Source organism: Cervus canadensis, chromosome 22 (genome assembly GCF_019320065.1).
Source record: "Cervus canadensis isolate Bull #8, Minnesota chromosome 22, ASM1932006v1, whole genome shotgun sequence".
NCBI classification, from domain to species: Eukaryota; Metazoa; Chordata; class Mammalia; order Artiodactyla; family Cervidae; genus Cervus; species Cervus canadensis.
The window spans coordinates 16,385,396-16,410,200 of NC_057407.1; the positions used below are offsets into that span (position 1 = coordinate 16,385,396).

At 45.7% G+C, this 24,805-nt stretch overlaps 2 protein-coding genes across 5 annotated transcripts in view; both read right to left on the bottom strand.

Moving 5' to 3' along the window:
- ARHGEF3 (Rho guanine nucleotide exchange factor 3) overlaps window positions 1–24,805 on the bottom strand; it is a 315,821-nt gene that overhangs the window by 250,168 nt on the left and 40,848 nt on the right. The gene's annotated exons all lie outside the window — the stretch shown is intronic.
- On the bottom strand, window positions 8,610–9,355 carry LOC122424293 (histone H2A.V). Its single transcript, XM_043441937.1, has one exon. It carries the CDS (start codon window positions 9,255–9,257, stop codon window positions 8,871–8,873), a length of 387 nt encoding a protein of 128 aa, XP_043297872.1. The 5' UTR covers window positions 9,258–9,355; the 3' UTR covers window positions 8,610–8,870.

Below are 24,805 nucleotides of genomic sequence, written 5' to 3' on the forward strand. Positions count from 1 at the left end.
TCATGAGTCACCCTCCCAGGGCCTGACGGCTGCTCCTGGATCCTGATCAATTTCCTTCAAGAGACTGACTTTGGTGTTTGGGGTTCATGCTACAATAACTTGCAAAAATAAAATGTCTTTTTCATGAGCAGACTGAGCAGCACATGAATGAATACATGAGCCTCAAGACTTCCCCTCCCCTCCTGTGTAACAGGAAACACTCGTTTCTGAGTCTCTTGGTCAGAGAGTCACTTGGTCACACCAGCCATTTAGCAGCGGTGAATTTCTCATCACCTTATTCCAGCAGGGCTGCTCTGCTGGGCAGCTGTGGTGGGACGCCATGGTCCAGGGGCAGCCTGGTCTTTGCTGGCCAGAGGACAAGGCGGAATTGGCCTGAGACCTGGGGGCTTATCCTAGCCTAGCTTTGTGCAGGCTGAGATCTCCAAAATATTTTACACTGCATAGATTCTTGGGCAGAAAAGTCTCTGTTGAGCCATACTGGATGTACTTTCTGAGAACAGACCAAACTTCAGTAAAATTAAATCTGTGCACTTTGCAGGATGATGAACCTGAGGAGGAGGCCCTGCCAAGAACAGCCCCTTCTGGGAATGAGTGAGCGCCAAGCGAGTCGGGGAGAGGGTTCATACTTCCTGGGGCGCCTTCTCCCTGAGGGTCCTCTGCTAGCTCCTCGGTCGCGCCTGGATGATGCTGACACCTGTGGTAAAACTTCACTCGATGGCCCTCTTGGAAGCCAATCAGAAACAGACTCCAGACAGCACTGGAAGAAAAAGGCCTGTGATGGGGACCCTAGAGATCTGGATTCAAATCCAGCTCTGGGACCATGGACGAGTCACTTCTCTCTGGACATGGGTTTCCTCCTCTGTAAATCCCTCAGAGACATCAGCAGGGCATCTCTCAAGTCCCCTGAGTGCTAGTGGCTTTTCAGTGCCAGCCCACGAGACTTGTTTAATTTTTTTTGTCTAATTAATTGCCAACATTTCAAAATCTGGAGGGCTCTTGAGAATTTAGAGATTTTACTTTAAAATCCCAAATTCTGGATTCTCTTGGGATATCAGCAGACCTGGCCACAGGGGACCCACATTACCCACAGGAGGCAGAAACAGGAAACAGAGAGTTCCCAGAAAAGGGAATAACCCACCCCTAGCTGATGCCCTGTGAGCATTTAAGTTGGGGACTCTGGTTCATAAGTCTGCCTTATTTTGTTCCTTTAACATATTGCTCAACTTTTTCATTTTTCACTTCAACTAGAACACTCATGAATAAGCTTTGAAGTCAAAATACTTCACAAGAACCAGAATCTATTAAGAATCTATTACGTGGGGCTCCATAACGCAGGGGACATATATCCCAGCCTGCTAGCAATTCTAACACTGTCGGTCCAGGGACCCAGGGTGGTTTAAAAGTCCTCTCGGACTCTCTGACCTCCATGGGCTGTCTCCTCAACCCTCTACCCCTCAGCCAGGGACATAAGTTTGGGAGCCAGGACAATGAGGTCAGAGGTGGGCGGGTTTCTGAGAAGGTCGGGGCCACATCTGCATTTTGTCATCCTTCTGGACAGGCCAGCATGTGCAACGCTGCCTGTGGGCCTGCCAAGTCGCTGGCAGAGATGAAGCAACAAGTGAGTCACGTTGCAGGCAGACGCGAGAAAGAAAAGCGCAGAGAAGAGAAACCCAGGTATGTCGGGGATGAGAGGCTGGGGTCAGGAAGATGGGACCTGGATCCACATCTCTTTAAAGGAAACACACAAGCCAAGAGGTGCAGGACTGGAAACTCAGTTCTCAGGGCAGTCACACCACATCGGTAATAACAGCGTAATGACAGTGAAAGGACCAGCAGCAGCAGGACAGCACCACTCAGCGAGCTCTTGCTCTGTCGGGCGCTGGGGTTATCATCATCACCCCCACTTTAGAGATGATGAAACAGGCCCAGCAAGGTCACAGACCTGAGCAGGATCACGGGGCAACAAGTGGTGGAGCGGGAACCTGACCGCTGGCAGCTGCTTCCTGAATCCCGGGGCTCTCTGCTGCCTCGAGCGTTGTCTCTCTGATGTTCAGGATTCAGCGACTAAAACTCACAGTGCAATCTATTTGCATGTGTGCTCCTCGCTGTGAAATGATGATGTTATTTACACTGATATCTAAAGGCACAGATCACTCTGCACACAGAACCTTGCACGCTCCTCTTCATGCATAGGATGGAGGACATTTAAGATGAACTTTGATCATTTGCAACCTGCACCTTACTCGCCAGCTTTAGGTGTGCAAGTCACTGGGCGTGTCTTTAGCCTTGTTCACAGTGAAGTGTCTGCCCCTTCAGAGACCTGACTCCCAGCACCCCCAATCACCCAGAACAAAGGTGCCCAGCATTTGCGAAAAAGCCTAAATAATGGGGAGGGTTCTCTTGAAAGATAGCTACGGGGCTGTTTTACAAAATATATTGATACTGTGCTCCAAGGAAGACACATTTGGACCCTTACTCACTGTCTGTCACTCTTACTCTTATAGACACCATTACACTTAGGAAGAACAGATTAGAAGCAGCAAAATCTAAAGAGGGGAATGAGAAAAAAAAGAAGGTGGTAACGGGTGACATAGATTTCCAGAAAGGAGACCAAAAGGAAATTGCAGGGTTTAACACCAAGGAAAAGGTCTCAGCCCTGCTCCCTGGTTAAAGGCACGTGGCTGTATGTAAGGCTCTGTGATGAAGCTATAAGTCGGCAATGTGGAAAGTCAGGGGGAAGGTGAAACTGGGGTGGGTATCCCATTTCATAAAGCAGGGAGGCATGAAGCCTAATAAAGAAACACTGGCAATCATCAATGAAAACAAAAACATTTTAGAAATAGGTTGTAAAGTTCAACCACCTGGAACTGATGTGAACATGTTGGGTATAAGCACATGATCTTGAACAAAGAATCTCATGGTTTTTTGCTCTAACAGGGAACTCCCTGGATTGCTCCTTCAGATACACTGCTGACAGTGTTTCAAGTTTGCCACTGAGTCGCTCTCCACCCTATCTACCTGCAGGCAAGTCTATGCCTCCTCCTTTGCCCCCGCCAGAGGACACCTGGCAATGTGTGGAGACGTTACTGGTTGTCACAACTTGGAGGGGGAAGTGCTGCTGGCATCTAATGGGCAGAGGCGACAGACGATGATGAACACCCCACTGCGCACAGGACAATCCTTAACAACCAGGAACGACCCTGGGCAAAATGTTGTAGTGCCGAGGCCGAGAAACCCAGATCCAAACCAAGGCAAAGGTGGCAGGTGCCCCATCACTGTCATTTATTTCTCGGTCACGTGACTACAGGTTTTCGTGTCTTCACCTGCACTCAGGGATGATCACTCCCAAACCCTATTGGGCTTTATTGGGAATCAGGTTTCTAAAGTGCTTTGTGAATCACAGGTCTCCCTCCACCATCACCTCTCCCGTTGCTTGCAGAGCCTCTGACCTGACTGCGGGGAGACAGAAGCGGTGGGACCTGGTTGGGTAGGAGGGGCCAGCACAGACTGGCCCTGGGTCCTGCGTGGTCCTGCGTCCTCCCACTGAGGACGGGGACTCCCTCGTGGAGTGCCCGTGAGGGACGATGCATCCTGAGAGAACCCGACGGCCTGAACAGCCCTGCTCCCCGTCAAGCTGTTCCAGGAAGAGTGTGGTTGGTTATGGGCTGGGATCAACAGGGCAGACCCTCCGCTCCATGACCTGCCTCACAAGCCAGGGATAGCTACCACTCCTCCAACACAAGAGTAACAGCAACAACGATGATGATGATGATGCTTAAAATTGACACTGCTCAAGAACTAAGCCCTCTTCCCAGATTGTCTCATTTAATCCTCACAGCCACCACAGAAGGTGGGTAGGGTGACTATCTTCACTCTACAGGTGAACTAAAATCACTTGTCCAAGGCCTCACAGCTCAAAACAAACTGGTCTTCACACTCAGGACTCAGACACCACAGTCCACAGCCTTAGTCATGACGGCACCATCCTCCAAAACTATACCTCTTGCATTGCCACCTGGATTCCTATATTCTAGAAGAAACCTGGAAACTCAGCGGCACAGACAGCATAATTTCAACTAAAATAATCAATGTGTATGTATATGCATACCAAGGCAAGAAGGAAATTTCCTGCAATATTCACTGATTAAATAGTGTTTACTGATGAGTAGTAGAATTACAAGTGATATTAAAATTTCCTCTTTATATTTTTCTAAAATCCTCAAAAATTTTAGCAATAAATAAAAATAGCTAATAATAAATAAAAATAAACTTACAAAAGCAGAATGTTATAAAATTTGTTTTAAATTTTTTAAACATCAATTTTTTACAAAAATTTATTAAATAACCTGAAATTACTGTCTAGATCAGAGGCTGGCAAACTGTAGTCCAAGGGCCAACTCCAGCCCTCTGCCTGTTTGTATAAATAAAGCTTTATTGGTACTTAAAGATTTAAATGCAAGATATGACACCATAAAACTCCCAGAAGAGAACTTAGGGAAGACATTCTCTGACATAAATTTTCTTAGATTAGTCTCTGAAGGCAAAAGAAATAAAAGTAAAAATAAACAAATAGGGCCTAATCAAACTTAAAAGCTTTTTCACAGCAAAGGAAACCATCAACAAAATACAAAGACAACTTACAGAATGGGAGAAAAGATTTGCAATGATGTACCCAGCAAGGGCTCACCTTCCAAAGTATGCAAACAGCTCGTACAACTCAATACCAAAACAAACAACCCAATCAAACAATGCTCAGAAGACCAAGCAGACATTTCTCCAAAGAAGATATACAGATGGTCAACAGGTACATGAAAAGATACTCACATCACTAATCATTAGAGAAACGCAAATCAAAACCATAATGAGGTATCACCTCACATTTCACATAGGTCAGAATTGCCATCATCAAAAAGTCTACGAATCATAAATGCCAGAGAAGATGTGAAGAAAAGGGAAACCTCCTACACTGTTGGCAGGAATGTAAATTGGTGCAGCCACTATGGAGAACAGTATGAAGGTTCCTTAAAAAAACTAAAATTAGAGTTACCATATGATCCAACAATCCCACGCATGTGCACATATCCACAAAAGATGATAACTCTAATTGGAAAAGATATATGTACCCCAATGTTCATAGCAGCACTACTTGCAATAGGCAAGATATGGGAGCAACTTAAGTGCCCATGGACAGATGAACAGACAAAGAAGTAGTAGAATGGAATGTTATTCAGCCACAAAAAAAGAAGGAAACAATGCCATCTGCAACAACATAGATGGGCCTAGAGATGATCACAGCAAGTGAGGCAAGTCAGACAAAAATATCACTTACTTGTGGAATCTAAAAAAAAAATGATACAAATGAACTTATTTACAAAACAGAAACAGATTAACAGACATAGCAAAAAAAAAAACTTACTGTTACCAAAGGGGAAAGGAGGGAGGGATAAACTAGGAGTTTCCGATTAACACATACACAAAATAAACACCAAGGACATACTCTGTAGCCCAGGGAACTATATTCCGTATCTTATAACAACCTATGATGGAAGAGAATACACACACACACACATAACTGAATCACTTTGCTATACACCTGAAACAGACACATTGTACATCAACTATACTTCAATTTTTTTAAAAAGATTTAATAAAGTTTCATCAGAACACAGCCATGTTCATCGTTTACGTAAATGTCTAATGCCCACTTTTCGATGCACCTGCAAGTTGAGCAGCATGTAGACACATGGGAACACCAACCCCGCTTTCTAATGTAGCCTAGAGATGGACCTCTTACTTTCCCACCTCTAAATTTCTCCTTACAATGTCTGTCTTTTTTGCTCCAGCCCTCAGTGGATGAATCAGGAAGCGCATGAAACTACAGCCCCTCCTTAAAGAGGCATCCATATGATTTTGTACTTTTATAAAATTTGGAAAAGAGTATTTTAATAAAATTTGGAAAGGGATATTTTTGAAACATTTTTATAATTTGAAATCTTTTTTATAAGTTGAAGCCCCCACAAATTATATACATTTTCAGACTCTTCAAAACTGGATCTGTCCCTACATAATGCCCAGACATTACCCCACCTTGTTCTACGTTCAAAACCACATCATGTTCAGTGGCAAGAAGGGCATCGTCCCACCAACCCCCAAGCAGCTCTAGCCATGACGAGCAGTTTGATTTCCAATCCCGAGATGGCAACTCTGGTGGACCAAGGAGCTGCCCTTCCAGAGACACCCAGGATCCGCCAGGAAGCTCATGGAGCCGACCAGTCCTGAGAGGAGCCTCAGGGCACCTGCATCCACAGAAAAGAAAGAGGAACTCCTGCTCACACACGTTGCCCTTCAGCCATTCCTTAGCTCCACTGAAATCCCACCATCCAATGCAATTTATGTATTTTCATGACACACGTAATCTGTACTCTCTGATTACAGAGCCTCTGTAATCAGAGCACTTCCAAATAATAAGTGGCAGGTGGATGATCTAAAACTGCTTTCTAAAAAAGCAATGTGGCTTGGAAGAATAAGAAAGGGGGGATCAAATCACACAGTGTGCGTGCAAACAGTGAACAACTGTCTATTTAAAAGAACTCTCCAACGCATAGCACAACCGTTACGGTGGGGCATTTACATCAATCAGGAGCCTCCGGAGTCCAGTTGTCCAATCAAATGCGCCCCCCCCCCACGCCTCAAAGGTCAGGTGGACAGTGTCCCCCCCAGTCTATTCTTATCCCCCTCTCCCTGGCGTGGGGGAGGGGCACCTCTGTGGAGTGCAGCTGGCGGTCTTGATAAGCAGGTGTCAGGGGTTTGAACATGACCTTGCTCATCAGCTGGTGGGAACCAGGCAGACAAGGGAGTCTCTGTATCGCTGTCCACAGGGTCCCAGCCCCAGAAACAAGACACAGTGAGGCCTAGGGGAGGGAGGGAGGAAGGGAGGGAAGCTTTCACACACACCGCCCCCAACCCACTGCCCCCAACCCGCCGCCCCCAACCACCACATACACCACGGGGAAGTATGTGAAAGCCACATCATTTCACTCAGGAGAGGAAAAACTTCCACCGAGAGGAAAAGAAAAATCTGACCCTAAGGATGTATTGAAGTGTTTCCCAAACAGCAGAGGTAGGCAAAGATAAGCTGAGGGGATGGGTTTTGAGGAAAATCAAGGGGAATGTCAACATTCTCTGCAGAGCTGGCAAAATCAATCAGGAAAAGTGTTGGCGGAGGTGGGAAGAGATGAATGTACGTTCACCCAGCTGATTCCACCGTACAGACAGCCAGGGCTGTGTCAATGGCCGTTACTGTACCAGCCCCTGGAAGGGGTCCAACACGCAGGACCCGCTCTGAATGTCCACTAACCCAGTTTCTAATTAAATGTGGGTTAACTGGCACTGCTCCTTGCAGCTCAAGGGACCAATTCAGAGCCGAAAGGAGCATTTTTCAAACTAAAAAGGCCAAGCCGGCACCTCTTATTTTCTCACATCCTTTCAGTTGCTCCATGTGACCCACTGCTGGCTGAAGGGAGTCCTTGGTCCTTGGAGAAATCAACCCTCCCCGGCCCCCTCAGCTGCCGCCGTGCAGTGACCGAAGCACCGACTTGGCAAACGTGAACTTCAACTCCATTCTGCTTTTCTCATGCTGTGGTTGCCGCGGCCCTGGGGATGAGTCACCCGTGAAAGCCACCCATTGTCCCCAATAGACGAAACGCTCAATCCCAGAAAGCGGCGCATTCACGCTTCTCCAAGAGCCAGTCTCCTCCTGTGGTCTCTGGAGGATGCTGCTGCCCCAGTGGTCTTCTCTTCCCAAATCAGCTGCCAACACAAACGTGAGAGAGACAGGCGGGGGAGACAACTTTCAGAAGCGCCAGGACAAGGAGAGTGTGAATTCTGAAACTCAAGACAAACTTCCATTGAGACATTTAAAGGCACGGAGAAATACCGGCCAGTATGTTGGCAATAACACGCCACAATTATTACACATCAACTAAGGCCCTGGGCTAAGGAAGTATGTTACACACCTCATCTCACTTAATCCTCGGAACTGCGCGAGAAGGGAGTCCCTACTATTCGCCTCATTTTACATTCCAGGAAACTCCATCACAGAGAGGTTAAGTGATCTACCCAAGGTTACCCGGTGGCACAGTCAGGCTGGGAACCAAGGCAGTTCATTTCCAGAGTGTGAGTTTTTCAACACCATGCTATCATGAATTACTAAACTAATTTAGAACTGTGAACTTCAAGTTATACCAAAGTGTTCACATCTGGGGGAGGTTGTGATTTTTTCAACTCACTTTTTTTTTTTTTTTTTCAGTTCTTAGACATGTTTTTATATTCTAAGATCTCTGAAATTTGGATGCAACTTATAATTGATGACATATCATGGTTTAATTAGCAGTTTTCTTTCTTTAGTGGTATGTAAAATAATTGTTATATACTACAAATAGGTAGCATCTAAGATCCAATATAATATGGTATCAACCATGATAGAAGTTGATTCCCAATTTATTTTTCTGAATATATAACCAATTTAAAATTTTAAAAATTTCAAAGGACGAGCAAAATATGTCCAACACAGCACAAACAGAACAGTTTTGAGACAAGTTATTTTTTTAAAAAAATGGTTTTTATCAATTCCATTTTTGTATAAAACACATGGGAGAAACCTAGCCAATCAACACAACTGCTGCCACATGAAAAGGTACTTTTATCAAACTTCGAGTCTAAGAACGTACAAATGTTTCTTTTACCATGTCTACAGTAATTGTCTATGGTTTTCCATTTAACTGTTTTAAAAATTCCACATAACCCCATTATTTCTTCTGTCCCGTTACAGTACAATGACAGGGAGGAAGAGGGTTGGTTAAAACAACTCTCTAAGCAGTTTTCTGCTGTCCCTTCTTTCCAATCAGAGACTTGTGGATGTGAGGGATCACTCCACCCCCAGCTATGGTAGCTTTGATAAGAGAATCCAACTCTTCATCACCACGGATTGCAAGCTGCAAGTGGCGTGGAGTGATCCGCTTAACTTTGAGGTCCTTGGATGCATTACCTGCCAGCTCCAGCACCTCAGCGGTGAGGTACTCCAGAATCGCAGCACTATACACTGCAGCAGTGGCACCGACCCTTCCGTGGCTCGTGGTTCGAGTCTTCAAATGTCTATGGATGCGGCCCACAGGAAACTGTAGCCCAGCTCTCTGTGAGCGAGACACTGCCTTGGCCTTGGCCTTTCCACTGTCCTTTCCAGCTTTGCCTCCAGCCATGGTCTCGGCCGCTCGTGCCCTCGGTCCCGCCGAGCCGCCGCCGCAGCTAGTGCAGCACCGACCGCCGTTGCCGCCGCGGCCGCCAGAGCCCGGACAATAACCCTCAACTCACTTTTATGTCACTTCTCACTCTCCTCCCCAAGAAATGCTATAACCTGGCTTTTCAGATATAAAAAACGCTGGTATCAGTGTGCTGAGCATCAACTATATATCATCACATTTAATCCTCAGAACCAGTCTATGAGGTTGGCATTAATGTTATCCCCCTCAGAGATGAAGACACTGAGGTTCACGGAGGTCACATCCTTGCCCAGAGTCATAACACAGAGCGGGAATTTGAATCCCAAATGTCATATTTCAATACCTACATTCTCTTTATTATATATGCCATCTCCCACAGAATGGCAAGATTTCCCAGAGGAGAAAAAAAAAAAATCAAGAGTGTCATGAAATGAGGCGTGAGAATGACCACATTCAACAACCAAGCCGCCTGGACTCAGTGAGTGGGAGAGACGGCAGCGGGAGGCTGAACCGTAGCTGCGGACCATCCGCCACCACGCCCCTCGGTAAACCCCCGCTCTCTCCAAGCCTCGGGAGGAAGAGCAGAAACGGCAAGGGGCCCTGCCAGCCCAGGATGAGACAGGGCACGTGGTCACCCGCGGCGGGGAGGGCTGGAGGGCCGGCTGTTTCCCCTCCCCGGCGGGTAACTTCCCTGCTCCCGGCGCCACCCTCCAGCGGCAGCTTTCTCACTCTGGCCCTGGACTCAGGGCGGTGCTCTGAGCAGAGCTCCCAGGTGCAGCCCGAGGCCAGGCAGTGGCGAGGGGCCCACAGTTCCTCTGGGAGGAAGGAAGAGAAAGCTGAGAGGAAGAAGCTGGGCTGGGACAGTAAATTGAACAAGTGCTGGACCTCCATCCAAGGGGCAAAAACATGTAGACACTCTCTGAGCTCTGCCCATAAGTGGGCACACACACTGTATATATATTTACAGCTCAATAAACATTAAAAGAAACAAAATTAAAAAGTGAATAAATAAAAAAGTATGTGAAGAGATGGCAAATCAGACGAGGCAAGAAGAATTCGTCAAATTAAAACTTTGCTGTAATGTTCTTTATCTTTCTGGCTTACTTCACTCTGTATAATGGGCTCCAGCTTCATCCATCTCATTAGGACTGGTTCAAATGAATTCTTTTTAATGGCTGAGTAATATTCCATGGTGTATATGTACCACAGCTTCCTTATCCATTCATCTGCTGATGGGCATCTAGGTTGCTTCCATGTCCTGGCTATTATAAACAGTGCTGCTATGAACATTGGGGTGCACGTGTCTCTTTCAGATCTGGTTTCCTCAGTGTGTATGCCCAGAAGTGGGATTGCTGGGTCATATGGCAGTTCTATTTCCAGTTTTTTAAGGAATCTCCACACTGTTTTCCATAGCGGCTGTACTAGTTTGCATTCCCACCAACAGTGTAAGAGGGTTCCCTTTTCTCCACACCCTCTCCAGCATTTGTTGCTTGTAGACGTTTGGATAGCAGCCATCTGACTGGCGTGTAATGATACCTCATTGTGGTTTTGATTTGCATTTCTTTGATAATGAGTGATGTTGAGCATCTTTTCATGTGTTTGTTAGCCATCTGTATGTTTTCTTTGGAGAAATGTCTGTTTAGTTCTTTGGCCCATTTTTTGATTGGGTCATTTATTTTTCTGGAATTGAGCTGCAGGAGTTGCTTGTATATTTTTGAGATTAATCCTTTGTCTGTTGCTTCATTTGCTATTATTTTCTCCAATCTGAGGGCTGTCTTTTCACCTTACTTATAGTTTCCTTTGTTGTGCAAAAGCTTTTAAGTTTCATTAGGTCCCATTTGTTTAGTTTTGCTTTTATTTCCAATATTCTGGGAGGTGGGTCATAGAGGATCTTGCTGTGATTTATGTCGGAGAGTGTTTTGCCTATGTTCTCCTCTAAAGATAAAGAACATTACAGCATACTAACACATATATATGGAATTTAGAAAGATGGTAACGATAACCCTATATGCAAAACAGAAAAAGAGACACAGAAATACAGAACAGACTTTTGAACTCTGTGGGAGAATGTGAGGGTGGGATGTTTCAAAAGAACAGCATGTATACTATCTATGGTGAAACAGATCACCAGCCCAGGTGGGATGCATGAGACAAGTGCTCCGGCCTGGTGCACTGGGAAGACCCAGAGGAATCGGGTGGAGAGGGAGGTGGGAGGGGGGATCGGGATTGGGAATACATGTAAATCCATGGCTGATTCATATCAATGTATGACAAAACCCACTGGAAAAAAAAAATAAAAAAAAAAAAAAAAAAAAAAACTTTGCTACTATAAACACTCCAAAAAATATTTATCCCATCAAAGATATCCCTTTAAAAGTGTCTACCTACACAGATGTACAGAACAGACTTTTAGACTCTGTAGGAGAAGGCGAGGGTGGGATGTTCTGAGAGAACAGCATAGAAACAAGTATACTATCAAGGGTGAAACAGATCACCAGCCCAGGTGGGATGCATGAGACAAGTGCTCAGGGCTGGTGCACTGGGAAGACCCAGAGGGATGGGATGGAGAGGGAGGCGGGAGGGGGATCGGGATGGGGAACACATGTAAATCCATGGCTGATTCATGTCAATGTATGGCAAAAACCACTACAATATTGTAAAGTAATTCGCCTTCAACTAAAAAAAAAAAAAAAAAAAAGTGTCTACCTTCTAAGTTCTTTAGGAAAAGGGAACAAAAGAACAACCAAGATGACCCCTGTGTTTGTCTGTGGGGTTGGGGGCAAGGATGAGGGCAACTTTTTCCTTGACAACCAACTTGCAAGGTGCCCATCTAACGCTTTGACTCTCCACTCCTATTTCTATGTGTAATTCAGTGGAGCAAGTAAGGCCTCGAACTTCACGTAAGACCTTAGAATCCTGACTCAGTCACTGACTTGCTGGGCCTCAGGTTGGGTGAGGAGTCCCAGTGACCGGCAGCCTCCCCTCCCACTTGTGAGAAAGGACAGTGAGGTCACAGAAGAAAGGGCGTCACTGGCTCGGGAGTCGTGAACACGAGGTGTTTCACCCAGCAACTGATTCCCTGCCCGTGGGTAATAGCACTTGGCCTTTCCACTGGGGGAACCACCCCTGCCCACTCTGAGTTTAAGGGTCCAAGTGAAGCTGACCTTATCCCCCCACCCTCATGGTCCGGAAGAAAGCATCGACAAGCTGAACAAATGTGAGGCTACTTGGGCAGTCCTGTTAGAACAAGTGGGAATGATAAACTCTCACTCCACCACTGTGGGAGAATGTCAGCCTGGAGCTTCTGGGAGGTACCCTGTGGAAGACGGCTTCCTGGGAAGGAGGCCAATACAGAAAAAAAGCAGAGCCAAGAGAAGAGAAAGGGACCGAGACCTACTAACACTGAACCCCTGGGTCCAGCCATGCCTGAAGCCATATACTCCTGGCCCTTCCATTCATATGATCATTGCAGCCCCTATGCTGCTTACTCCAGACCAAATTGGGCTTCTGTCACTTGCAATAACAACAAAGCTTGACTAATGGGACCAACTGCACAGAATCACAAGACCTCCACGTTATTAATACAAGAAGGCACTGGAGGCCACCCAGCAGTATTGTACACACATCAAGCGTTCAACAATGGTACGTTGGTCAGTGAATATTTGCTCATGGCTCTAACTCCAACTTTTCAAGCTGAAATCAAGCTAGCCTGACAGCACGACTCTAAGCCACCAGATCAACTAACTGCATCTTCATGGAAGAGTATTTTAAATGATGGTAGCTTAAAATGCTTTTTAATGAAAAGAAACACAGATCACAACCACGTGGTTCACACTAGGAATGCAAAGATTGGTCAGTATTAGGGGATGCTGCTGCTGCTGCTGCTAAGTCGCTTCAGTCGTGTCCGACTCCTTGCGACACTATAGACGGCAGCCCACCAGGCTCCTCCATCCCTGGGATTCTCCAGGCAAGGACACTAGAGTGGGTTGCCATTTCCTTCTCCAGTGCATGCATGCATGCTAAGTCGCCTCAGTCATGTCCGACTCTGTGCGACCCTATGGTCAGCAGCCCACCAGGCTCCTCTATCCACAGGATTCTCCAGGCAAGAATACTGGAATGGGCTGCATCAATGTAATTCGTGTCATTACCAGAATCAAAAGAAAAAAAAAATGTCTTTTTAAATGCCAATCTTGTTAAATTTCAACATTTATTCCTGACTTTTAAGGGGGAAAATAACCTCTTAACAAAATAGGAACAGAGGGGAATTTCCTCAAGAGCACCACAGGTCAAATCGAAAGCCAACATTACATTTTGAGGGACGGGTTAGATAGAGCTCCACCACTGAAGTATAAGGTAAGAAGGACCTGAGGTTTCACCACTGTTTAATATTACTCAGGAAGCACTTGCTAACGTAGTCAGACAATCAAAAAAAATTACCAACTTGAAAGGAAGTGGAAGCAAAATTTTATTGAGTTACAGACAATGTGATTATATGTCTGGAAAAACTACTCCCAATAATAACAGAAAAAAATAAATAAGATCTGAAAAACTATTAAAACCTATAAAAAATCTATTTAAAAAGTAGGACTATTTCATAATATTAGTTAACAGTAATAAAAGAGGTTATTATCAACTGCTTTCCTATACACCAAAAAAAAAAAAAAAAGAAAATATGATGGTGATCTGGCCAAAGTAAACGATTATTCTAACAAAGATTCCTTCCTCTGAGCTGTCATAGTCCCCCTTGTGTGTTTGCGTGGATTTTGGTGGAATGCCTGAAATACACAGACAGCCCTAACCAAACAAGGACCTTGTCAAAAAGATGCTTATTATCTCTGGTGACTGGGAACCCACCTCCTGAGACAGCCTACTCCCCAGTCACCTAGCCAAGCATAGTAGTCCCTCTCCCATCCAGCACAGAGCAAGGAGACCCATTCTTCAAGATGTGACCTCACAGCAACAAGGCTAGTCACACTGACCAACACACATTTACTGGTACGGACCTGCATGCTGTTCCTCACAAAGCTCAACCCCTGCCCTGCCCCTGGGCCGGTGCATATGCTTCTCTTCTGCCTGCCAAGAGTTTCCCTAAAAAGGCTATGGGGCTTGCTCTCAACACTCAGGTCTGTGCTAAAATGATATCCTCTGGAAAAAAAAAGAGATCCCTCCCAGTTTCCCTGTCTAAAATTCTGTCTTATTCTCTATCGCTTTATTTAACTTTATTTTTCTTCACAGAATACGTCATCAGCTAATGTTGCTTCACACGTCTGTCAGTTTATAGTCTGTTTATACAGACTTTCTCTCCAAAAGGTAAAGTCCATCAAGACAAGGATCACCACATCTGCTTCATTCACTGCTGTCTTCCCCACCCTTAACACCCCCTTCTCAGATACAGAAGGGGTTCAACAAAAAAATGCTGGTTTTATGGACAGATGGATGAATGGGTAGAAAAACAGATTCTTTAAGTCCTCAGATCCAATCCCAACCCTCAGTTCAGTTCAGTCACTCAGTTGTGTCCAACTCTTTGAGACCCCATGGACTGCAGCACGCCAGGCTTCCCTGTCCATCACCAACTCTTGGAGTTTACTCAAACTCATGTCCGTCGAGTTGGTGATGCCATCCAACCAATCTCATCCTCTGTTGTCCCCTTCTCCTGCCTTCAATCTTTCCCAACATCACGGTCTTTTCAAATGAGTCAGCTCTTCGCATCAGGTGGCCAAAGTATTGAAGTTTCAGCTTCAGCATCAGTCCATCCAATGAATATTCAGGATCAATTTCATTTAGGATGGACTGGTTGGATCTCCTTGCTGTCCAAGGGACTCTCAAGAGTCTTCTCCAACACCATAGTTCAAAAGCATCAATTCTTCAGCACTCAGCTGTCTTTATAGTCCAACTCTCACATCCATGCATGACTACTGGAAAAACCATAGCTTTGACTAGACAGACCTTTCTTGGCAAAGCAATGTCTCTGCTTTTCAATACGCTGTCTAGGTTAGTCATAGTTTTTCTTCCAAGGAGCAAGCATCTTTTAATTTCATGGCTATAGTCACCATCTGCAGTGATTCTGGAGCCCCCCAAAATAAAGTCTGTCACTGTTTCCATTGTTTCCCCATCTATTTGCCATGAAGTGATGGGATTGGATGCCATGATCTTAGTTTCCTTAATGTTGAGTTTTAAGCCAACTTTTTCACTCTCCTCTTTCACTTTCATCAAGATGCTCTTTAGTTCTTCTTCTCTTTCTGCCTTAAGGGTGGTGTCATCTGCATATCTGAGGTTATTGATATTTCTGCCAGCAATCTTGACTCCAGCTTGTGTTTCGTCTAGCCCAACGTTTCTCATGATGTACTCTGCATAGAAGTTAAATAAGCAGGGTGACAATATACAGCCTTGACGTACTCCTTTTCCGATTTGGAACCAGCCTGTTGTTCCATGTCCGGTTCTAACTGTTGTTTCTTGACCTGCATACAGATTTCTCAGGAGGCAAGTCAGGTGGTCTGGTATTCCCCTCTCTTTAAGGATTTTCCCAACCCTACAAACTGAATATTTTTTTAACACCAAAACATTTTGTATTGGGGTATAGCCAATTACCAATGTTACGATAGTTTCAGGTGGACAGTGAGGGAACTCAGCCATACATATACATGTATCCATTGTCCCCCAAACCCCCTCCCATCCAGGCTGGCACATAACATTGAGTAGAGTTACATGTGCTATACAATAGGTTTTTGTCAGTTATCCATTTTAAATATAGCAGTGTGTACATGACCTTTCCAAAGGATTTTGTGCTCAGATTCTCAGTCGTGTCTGACTCTTTGTGACCCCGTGGACTGAAACCCACCAGACTCCTCTATCCATGGGATTCTCCCAGCAAGAATACTAGAGTGGCTTGCCATTTCCTCCTTGAGGGGATCTTCCCAACCCAGGGATTGAATCCTCATCTCTTATGTCTCCTGTATTGGCAGGTGGATTCTTCACTACTAGCACCACGATTAAAGGGGACTAAAGGGGACATTAAGAACCAAATGCAGTGCTTCAGCCAGGAATGCTGCCTGGATGTGGGGTGGGAAGGAGGAGAAATGGAATGAGCTATAAAAAATGTTTTGAAAAAGCTAAGGAAATTTGAATATGGTCTGGATATTTAAAGATGTGATAGGCCTCAGCTAAATAAAAAGGGACTAGAATAATCAAAGAAGTAAAATTAATACTGAACACAGATTTTTAAAAAGAGAGAGAGAGAGAGAGATGTCTTTGGAAGGATAAGAGAAGTACCGAGTGCATTTCTGAATGAAAATAGTGACATCTGACTTGTGTTCCCTAAATCTATTCCCACCTCTTCCCTCAATCCTAAAATAGTTCTATGCACAAGGCTTCTAAGATGAACCTCCTTGAAGGAAGCATACCAGCTTTTAAGAAAATTTTTCTGAAATACAGCTGATAAAAGCCAATGTCTCTTTATGACATGCTGCTAAGGGGGGGCAAAGGTGTTCCGGCTCACCCGGAGGTGAGAGGCTGCCTAGGTTGGCTTATCTTTACCTCATGAACAGCACTACCCTTTCCACCAAAAGGACAAGGACATCCTATACTCACACTTGCCTATATGACAAGAACCACATGAACAAAAGACGGGAAGCGGATCATCTGTCTTGAGTTTCTACATACTTCATTAGATGCATTTGTGAAGTACTGCCGGCCTTTGGATCTCCTGCCATTTGTAAACACCTATGAATAGATTTCACTTACTGGAATTTATACACTTTCTTGGATTTCAAGTTAGTATTTGAAATAGGATTATTTTCTTGTTTGCAATGTTAATGTAACCTCATGACAGAATTTTTAAAACTATTGGGACTTGCCCCATTGACACAGGGAAAATCCTCACTTCCTTATTTTAGAATCATGTACTAAGTCCCAACACTGGAATGAACTTATGCATATATACAAAATATGTAATAAAGAGAACAATTGACACTAAAAAAAAAAAAACTTTAAAATTATTGCTAATTTGCAGAGGTGGGTAACAGTGGGTGAAGCCTGCCCCTATTTTAAGAGTTACAGGTCAAGGTATTTAGAGGTAGTTTGCAATGGATTTCCAAGTGGGAAAAAAAAAAGTACATATGTGTACACATACACACACAGACAGTAATGACACAAAATGTTCAAATAAAATCTAGGTTAAAAAAAAATCTGTTAACCTTCTGTAAGGCTACAAATTTTCCAAATATAAAGTTGGGTGGAAAAAACACAAGGTAAAACTTAGTTTCTTTGATAACATATTATAATAAAAAGATAAAGAACACAAAGAAAGGAGTTGTTAGGTCTTTCACAAGTGATTAGATCTTCATTGTTTCAGAACTTAAAACATGCCTACTAGCCAAAGCACAATATTCTTTTTGCATGACGGACAGTTTTATACTTTTTTAAAAAATTTTCCGCAACAGTGAAAGTGCGCCTTCTGCCTGGAATGCTCACCTCCTCTACCCCAGGAAGTGTTTTCAGATGTCACTGGAGAGGGTGAAACCCTCCTTTACTTGCTTTAGGGAGTACAAAACAGATTATTAAAACTCACCCACCCACAACACCATCACATAACATAACAGAACATTCTGCCCAAGTGATTGTGAGATTAACAGCCGACTTTCCCACTAATTAGAACCTCCATGCGGGCAGGGGCAGCATCGAGTTCCTGCTCACTCATTTGTAGGACAGGGCCAGGCACAGAGCAGCCACTCAATAAATATTTGTTACATGAATGAACTATTATACATCCCTTAAAAAAGAATGCATATGAAGACCATGTAGCAAAAAAATGACTGACACAAGTGAGAAGTATCATAAAACTACTATGATTACGACAATGTGGAAAACTAAGACTTGGCAAAACCCCATAAACTACTGAAACTAAAGTGGTAGCAAGACAGGGTGGGGGAGGTAAGAAAATGAGTTGCCTTGGAAAAATCCTCAGAGTGTGGGAGGTGCCGAAGGAATGAGGAAGGACCGCAGGGACCTGCAGAAATGGGGACAGTAAGGAAAGCAAGGAGGGAAACGAGGGAAAGGGTGAAAACTTTTCTTACTTGCCCAAATGGACAGACAGGTAAAAAGGTCCTCAGTCCTAATCACGAGGACAACCTCCCAAAGGAGAACTGGGTGCTGACCCAGCCCCATTAATTGCCATTATCCATGGCTACAGGACACCCAGGTTCTAATTCCACCTCGGCTACAAACTCACTGTGTAACCTCCAGGCATATCACCTCCCCGGTCAGTTTCCTTACGGGCAAAACGACCAGTCACAGATCTAGCCCTGAGCCTGGGGCAGCGCCCGGCACACAGCAGGCCCTCGATCCACGACCGTCCAAGCAATGAACACAGGGAGCCTGCTCGAGTTCCCATGCTCTTCCCCCATCTAGAGGCAGAGTCTTAAGACTCCCTCCACTCCAAACCCAGAGAACATCCGATACGAGCCAGCGCTTCATAAATGCATCATGACAGTTCTGTTCCTCTGTGAGGTACAGTGAACGCTTCAACCATTGCGGGTTCACATGCCCCCACCCCTAGGTTCATACAGCTCTCCAAGCCTGATTCTTGGTTGATTTTCCTCCAGGAAATGTGCCACGCTCTTGCCTGGGAGGAATTTTTTTTTTTAAATCAGATTCCCAGGAGAGAGACTGACGCACATGGCCCCACCCAGAGAGGACTCAGCATCAGGATGGGTGCTGCTTTTCACGTGTCACCGTCCGCCTGCAGGGCGGGGGCTGGGTGAGCGTCACCTGCCAGGCTTGTGCGCTGTGTTTCCTGGTACCACTTCAAGGGTGGTGCCCATCGGAGTCCCCTTCAGTTTGAGTGTTTTTAAGCACTTCCCAGGTGCACACTGTGCGCCAGACCCTGCTAGGCCCTTCCTTAACCCCGCGTGTCTCCTACAACAGACATTCATCTTCCCTTCCATGTCAGAAGCAAGGCCCAGATCTGACTGCATTCCCCAGCGTGCGGATACAGCTGAGCACACGGTAGGTATTCAAATAACTGCTGAATGAATTTTCCAAGGTGATCACTGTAAGGATCGTCATAGAACACTCTGACGTCTCCTCCTCGGTTCTGCAGTTGGTGAGAGAATGATTTACAGGCTGATAACAGACTACGGCCATGCGCCAGGTGTTAACCAGGTGCCCGGTGACCTCAAGTGAGGGACTTCTTACCAGACTGAACCTTCACATCAACTTTATGACCTAAATACCACTGTTCTCCACCTTCACGGATGGCAAACCGAGACTGGGAAAACTTCAACAACTGGGCCAAGGACTGCCACCACTTTGTCTAACATTCTCCTGGCAGTTCCCCCATCACTGGGGCCCATTGTGAAGAGACTGCCTGGAATTAGAACATGTGGATGGGCTCCCAATGAAACTCAAATGCCCACCATCTGCACCTTAATGATTCCCTCGGCTGAAGCCCAGTCCCAACCCTGGGGCAGCCACGGCAAGCCCTCCCCATCCTGCAGAGGGGCTCCAAGCACTCACCTGCAAGGACAAGGTAAGACGAGGGTCCCAGTCGGATGAGAAACAGGGGGAATGGCAAGAAGGCCAGGGGCTTTCTCCCTTAAGAGCATCAAAGACCCAGGTATCCCAACAATTACCTGTGACACTGGGGCAGGCCATGAAATTAAAAGACGCTTACTGCTTGGAAGGAAAGTTATGACCAACCTAGATAGCATATTAATAAGCAGAGACATTACTTGTCAACAAAGGTCCATCTAGTCAAGGCTATGGTTTTTCCAGTAGTCATGTATGGATGTGAGAGTTGGACTATAAAGAAAGTTGAGTGCTGAAGAATTGATGCTTTTGAACTGTGGTGTTGGAGAAGACTCTTGAGAGTCCCTTGGACTCCAAGGAGATCTAACCAGTCCATCCTAAAGGAGATGAGTCCTGGGTGTTCATTGGAAGGACTGATGTTGAAGCTGAAACTCCAATACTTTGGCCACCTGATGCGAAGAGCTGACTCATTTGAAAAGACCCTGATGTTGGGAAAGATTGAGGGCAGGAGGAGAAGGGGACAACAGAGGATGGATGAGATGGTTGGATGGCATCACCGACTCAGTGGACATGAGTTTGAGTAAACTTCGGCAGTTGGTGATGGACAGGGAGGCCTGGCGTGCTGCAGTTCACAGGGTCGCAAAGAGTTGGACACGACTGAGCGACTGAACTGAACTGAACTGGGGCAGGTACTTAAAACTGCTCCTTCATCTGCAAAACGGAGGCAGATAATGTGCATTCTGCTCAGTTGCTGTGGTGTTTGGAGCCAATACACATAAAAAGCCCCTCAGGAGGTGCCCAGAATTGGAAGACATTATTATAATTTTCTATGTAGAGAACTAGTCAGGCTCCCTGGAGAACTGAAGAGCTTTTTCAGTGTCTTCACAGAAGATCTTTCAGGACACTATCCTAATTAACACCTCTAACCACATAAAGGACACAGAAAGATGATTTAGTGGGGAAAAACCACACCAAAGCAGAAGCTCAGACTCAGGAGGCTGAATCTGGGTCTTGGCTTTTCCATTCCGGCTACAAGACCACAGCCCAGCACTTTGCCTCCCAAAGTGTCAGTTTCTCATCTGTAAACTAACATCCCTGGGTCTTCACATGTCACAGAAGCTCACTCACTCAATTACCTTAACACTCGTTTAATAATAACCTGTCTCTGGGCTTATTCCAATGAATGTAATGAGGAGTACACTCTGTTTTCATATTTATGCAACAAATGTTTAGTGAGTGATGACTCTATCCCAGGCACCGCCCTGAGGAGTCAACACAGACCACGTCTGCCCTCAGTGACTTACAAAAGCTTTTCAGCTGTTTCAAGCAATATACCAGACTGCCCTGGTGGTCCAGTGGTTAAGAATGCACCTGCCAATGCAGGGGGCAAGCGTTTGATCCCTGGTCTGGGAAGATTCCACACACAGCAGGGCAATTAAGCCCATGTGCCACAAACATTGAGCCACGCTCTAGAGCCTGTGCTCTGCAACGAGAGAAGCCACTGCAAAGAAGCCTGCACATCCCAACTAGAGAGTAGCACCCACTCACCTCAACTAGAGAAAGCCCACACACAGCAACAAAGAGCTAGGGCAGCCGAAAGATTTTTTTAATTCAATATATAAACATTTGTATATATACATCTAAAATTTTAGGATTGAAAATAAAAGTCGTCCATCAACCAAATGTTCTTTCAAGCCAATAACTGATGTGAGAGAGAAGAGAGACATCCAAGGTCACACAATCAAGGAGAGGCAGAGCAGATGCTGCACATTCGTTTTTCAAACTGCAGCTGAGTGTTCTTTGCACAGAAAAATTTCTGCCTGAATAAAAACAGGCATGAAGACACCTGACCCACTTTTCCACTCACTCACTGGCAGGTTTTTGACAGGGACTGGAAGACTTCTTCCATCTTTTGTCTACAATACTATTTTAAAGTTCCTATCAAAAAAAACAAAAAAGACCACTAAAGCATTCAAATATCCAGCATCTATGCCTCTCTGTCCCAGGGACATCACTGCAGCACTGGGAAGAAGCTTCAAGATCTTCCAGTCCAGCATGTCCCCGGTGTGATCCGTGCCAACAGCAGGTGTCGGGGGCGGGGTTCCGCATACCTTACCCTCCCTTAAGAGACCCCTCCCCTGCACACTGACCTTTTACAGGCTCTGTTGGGACCTGTGAGGAAGGTCACACTTGTCTGAGCCGAAGTCAGCAACGGCCAAACAAGTTTGGCGCAGGCCCCATTCTCCCCTGCAGTGCTTATTAATGTTTGGAGGCAATCATGCTCTGAGGAGCAGACTGTGAGAGATGCTGACAGAAAGTCCCAGACACCTTGGAGACGTGAAGTGCCTTGCTCAAGGTCACAGGGCTGCTGAGGTTGAGACTGAAGGCTAGTGTCTCTGGTCAGGAGTGGTTACTCTCCCTTTTGCTGGGTCTCCAGCTTCTCAGGCGCTTCCCAGGTGGCGCAAGGGGTAAAAATCCATCAGCCAATACAGGAGATGCAAGAGGCCAGGTTTGATTCCTGGGTCAGGACCTACAACCCCTGGAGGAGGAAACGGCGACTCACTCCAGTATCCTTGCCTGGAGAAGCCCACGGACAGAGGAGCCTGGCAGGCTTCAGTCCACAGGGTCTCAGAGAGTCAGACACGACTTAGCAACTGAGCATGCACACACGCACAGTACAGACGCCAGCAGCTCAAGCTCAGCAGCTGAACTTCTGGAGGTGGAGGAAGCTGAGCAGGCCCCCACAGCCTTGGGCGGTGAACAAAGAGCTCATAAAAATCAGTGACCAAAACAGCTCCTGCCTAAAGGACAAGATGCAAGCTGATAAGCAGATCAAGAAGACAGCAACTAACAACAGACTAACCTGTCTAAGGTGAGGGCTCTCGAGGCAGCCTACCCCTTAGATCGTGGAAACAGAACACAGCACACAGCAAACCTCAATTCTGGACACAGCTCTTCATGCTGTGATTCATCCACTAATCACCCTGGGGGTTTCCCTGGCACTTCCACTTCCACTAGTGGTTAAGAACCACATGCTTCCCCTGTAGGAGGCGCAGGTTCAATCCCTGGTCGGGGAACTGAGATCCCACCGCAAGTTGCAGCCAACAACAACAAAAAAACCATTCTATTTTCTAGCCAGTTCAGCCCACTAAAGCCACTCACGGGTTGAGAACGTATTGTGCACAGGGCCCTGGACTAGATGTGGAGTGTCACTGCACCAGACAAGTCAGTAAAGTAGCCAAGCCAGCACAAAGGAGGTGCTCAAAACACCCTGGAATAAATGAGGGAGCCAGAGAAGATCTTTATTTTCATAAAAGAGATATGTATTTGTACAATCTGAGAGTGACAGGCCCTGCAAGCAGAGAGTAACCCCTTATTTGAACATTTTCCGAAAGTGCTTAGGACTGCTAACCAAGGATGGGAGGTTCACTGACTGACTGACACATGAATGAATGAATGAATGAATGAATGAAAACCTTCCACTTCTCCAGCGTGGGCTGAGTCCTAACCTTCTATCCGTTTCAGGGAGCTATCAGAAGTTCATATACCTGAAGGACTTATTTGAAGGGCAAGGGATTCTCCCCTCAAAATCGTCTTGAACATCAGAAATTCTGGTTGCCTAACTCCGCTACTGCACAGCTGAGGAAACAGAGGCACAGAGGCGCTATCCCCCTAGCATCACCGATGGCAGCAGCAAACTGCATTCCCAGGGCTTCCTCTTCTAGAAAGCTTGTGTTCTTGTGAGTTGGCACCCAGAAGTACAAGTGACAAGTAATGGATGCTCAGTTAATAAATGCTGTGGGACTAGGTCCCCCCATAATAAAGTCACTTGCTTAAAAGACAAAATGTCCATAAAGCTCAGGAGCAAAACGACATCCCCTCAGAAAGGAGTGAGGTCTGTGGGCAGGGCCTCCAGGGAGCCCCTCTCCTTGGGGACCTGGGGTTGGCTCAGGTGAGCTCAGGTCCTTCTCAGTGGCAGGCTCTGTCACAGCACCTCACCTCAAGGATCCGGGGTCCACCCCTTACCACTACCTGACCCCTACACTTGTCAGTCCAGAAATATCAGTGAGCACCTACTGCCTGCCAAGCACTGGGGAAACAATTGTGAACAAAACAGCCAAGACTTGGCCCCATGGAGTTCACAGTCCATTAAGTAAGGTAGACACTAAAAAGATGATAACATATAGGATGAGAAATCATGCCAATGGATTATCATTTCTAAACCACAAGTCTGGCTCTATCAACCTTTTGACGGAAAAATCTTCCTAGGCTCCTCACGATATGTGGGATTAAATATAAACAAACAAAAATGAAAACAGATGCCTTAACTGGGGGCTTACTCCAGGCCAGGTGCCTATGACTAACTCAGGACATGCCATTGCAGGAGGTACTATTATTATCCCCACTGACCAATGATGAATTAAAATTTTCTACTTAACCACTGCTCATTGTGTATGCAAAAGCCCACTCCCTCCAACCCTGAATTCCCTGAGAATGCATCTTACTTAAGTCGCTGTCTCTGGTGCACACATTTATATTTCATAAATTCCCACTGAATGAATAATTAACTAATCAATGGGTTGGTTTCCTTCAAGGCATTATCAGTTAATAAAATCAATTTTGGGAACAAGTGCTCCTAATAATCACATGAGAAGTAGCTGCGATGTTGTGTAAAGAGCCAGCGCCCCAGTCCCTGCAGGCCTGAGACCAGGCTTGTCTGTGTGAACTCAGTCATTTCCCCCTCAGGCCTGACTGCTCCACACTGTCCTGATGAAGAAGAAACCAGACAGTGAGCCTAGGACCTCTGCCGGCTCTGCATGTCTATGTGTCTGAAACATTATGGGGAGTTGGGGTCAGGGGCTGCAGCTCAGGAAGACCTCTGAAACTGCACTCTGCCTGCTTTAATGAGGTCTAAAATTAAACATTTTAGGGAGGATAACTAATCAGGTCTATGGGGGCAAGAGAAGAACCTCCTCTCTGGCCACAGCTCCGTGGGCTTATTT

Bases quoted from the DNA above. Each gene is read 5' to 3' on its own strand.
- LOC122424293 (XM_043441937.1), bottom strand. From the start codon at position 9,257: ATGGCTGGAGGCAAAGCTGGAAAGGACAGTGGAAAGGCCAAGGCCAAG.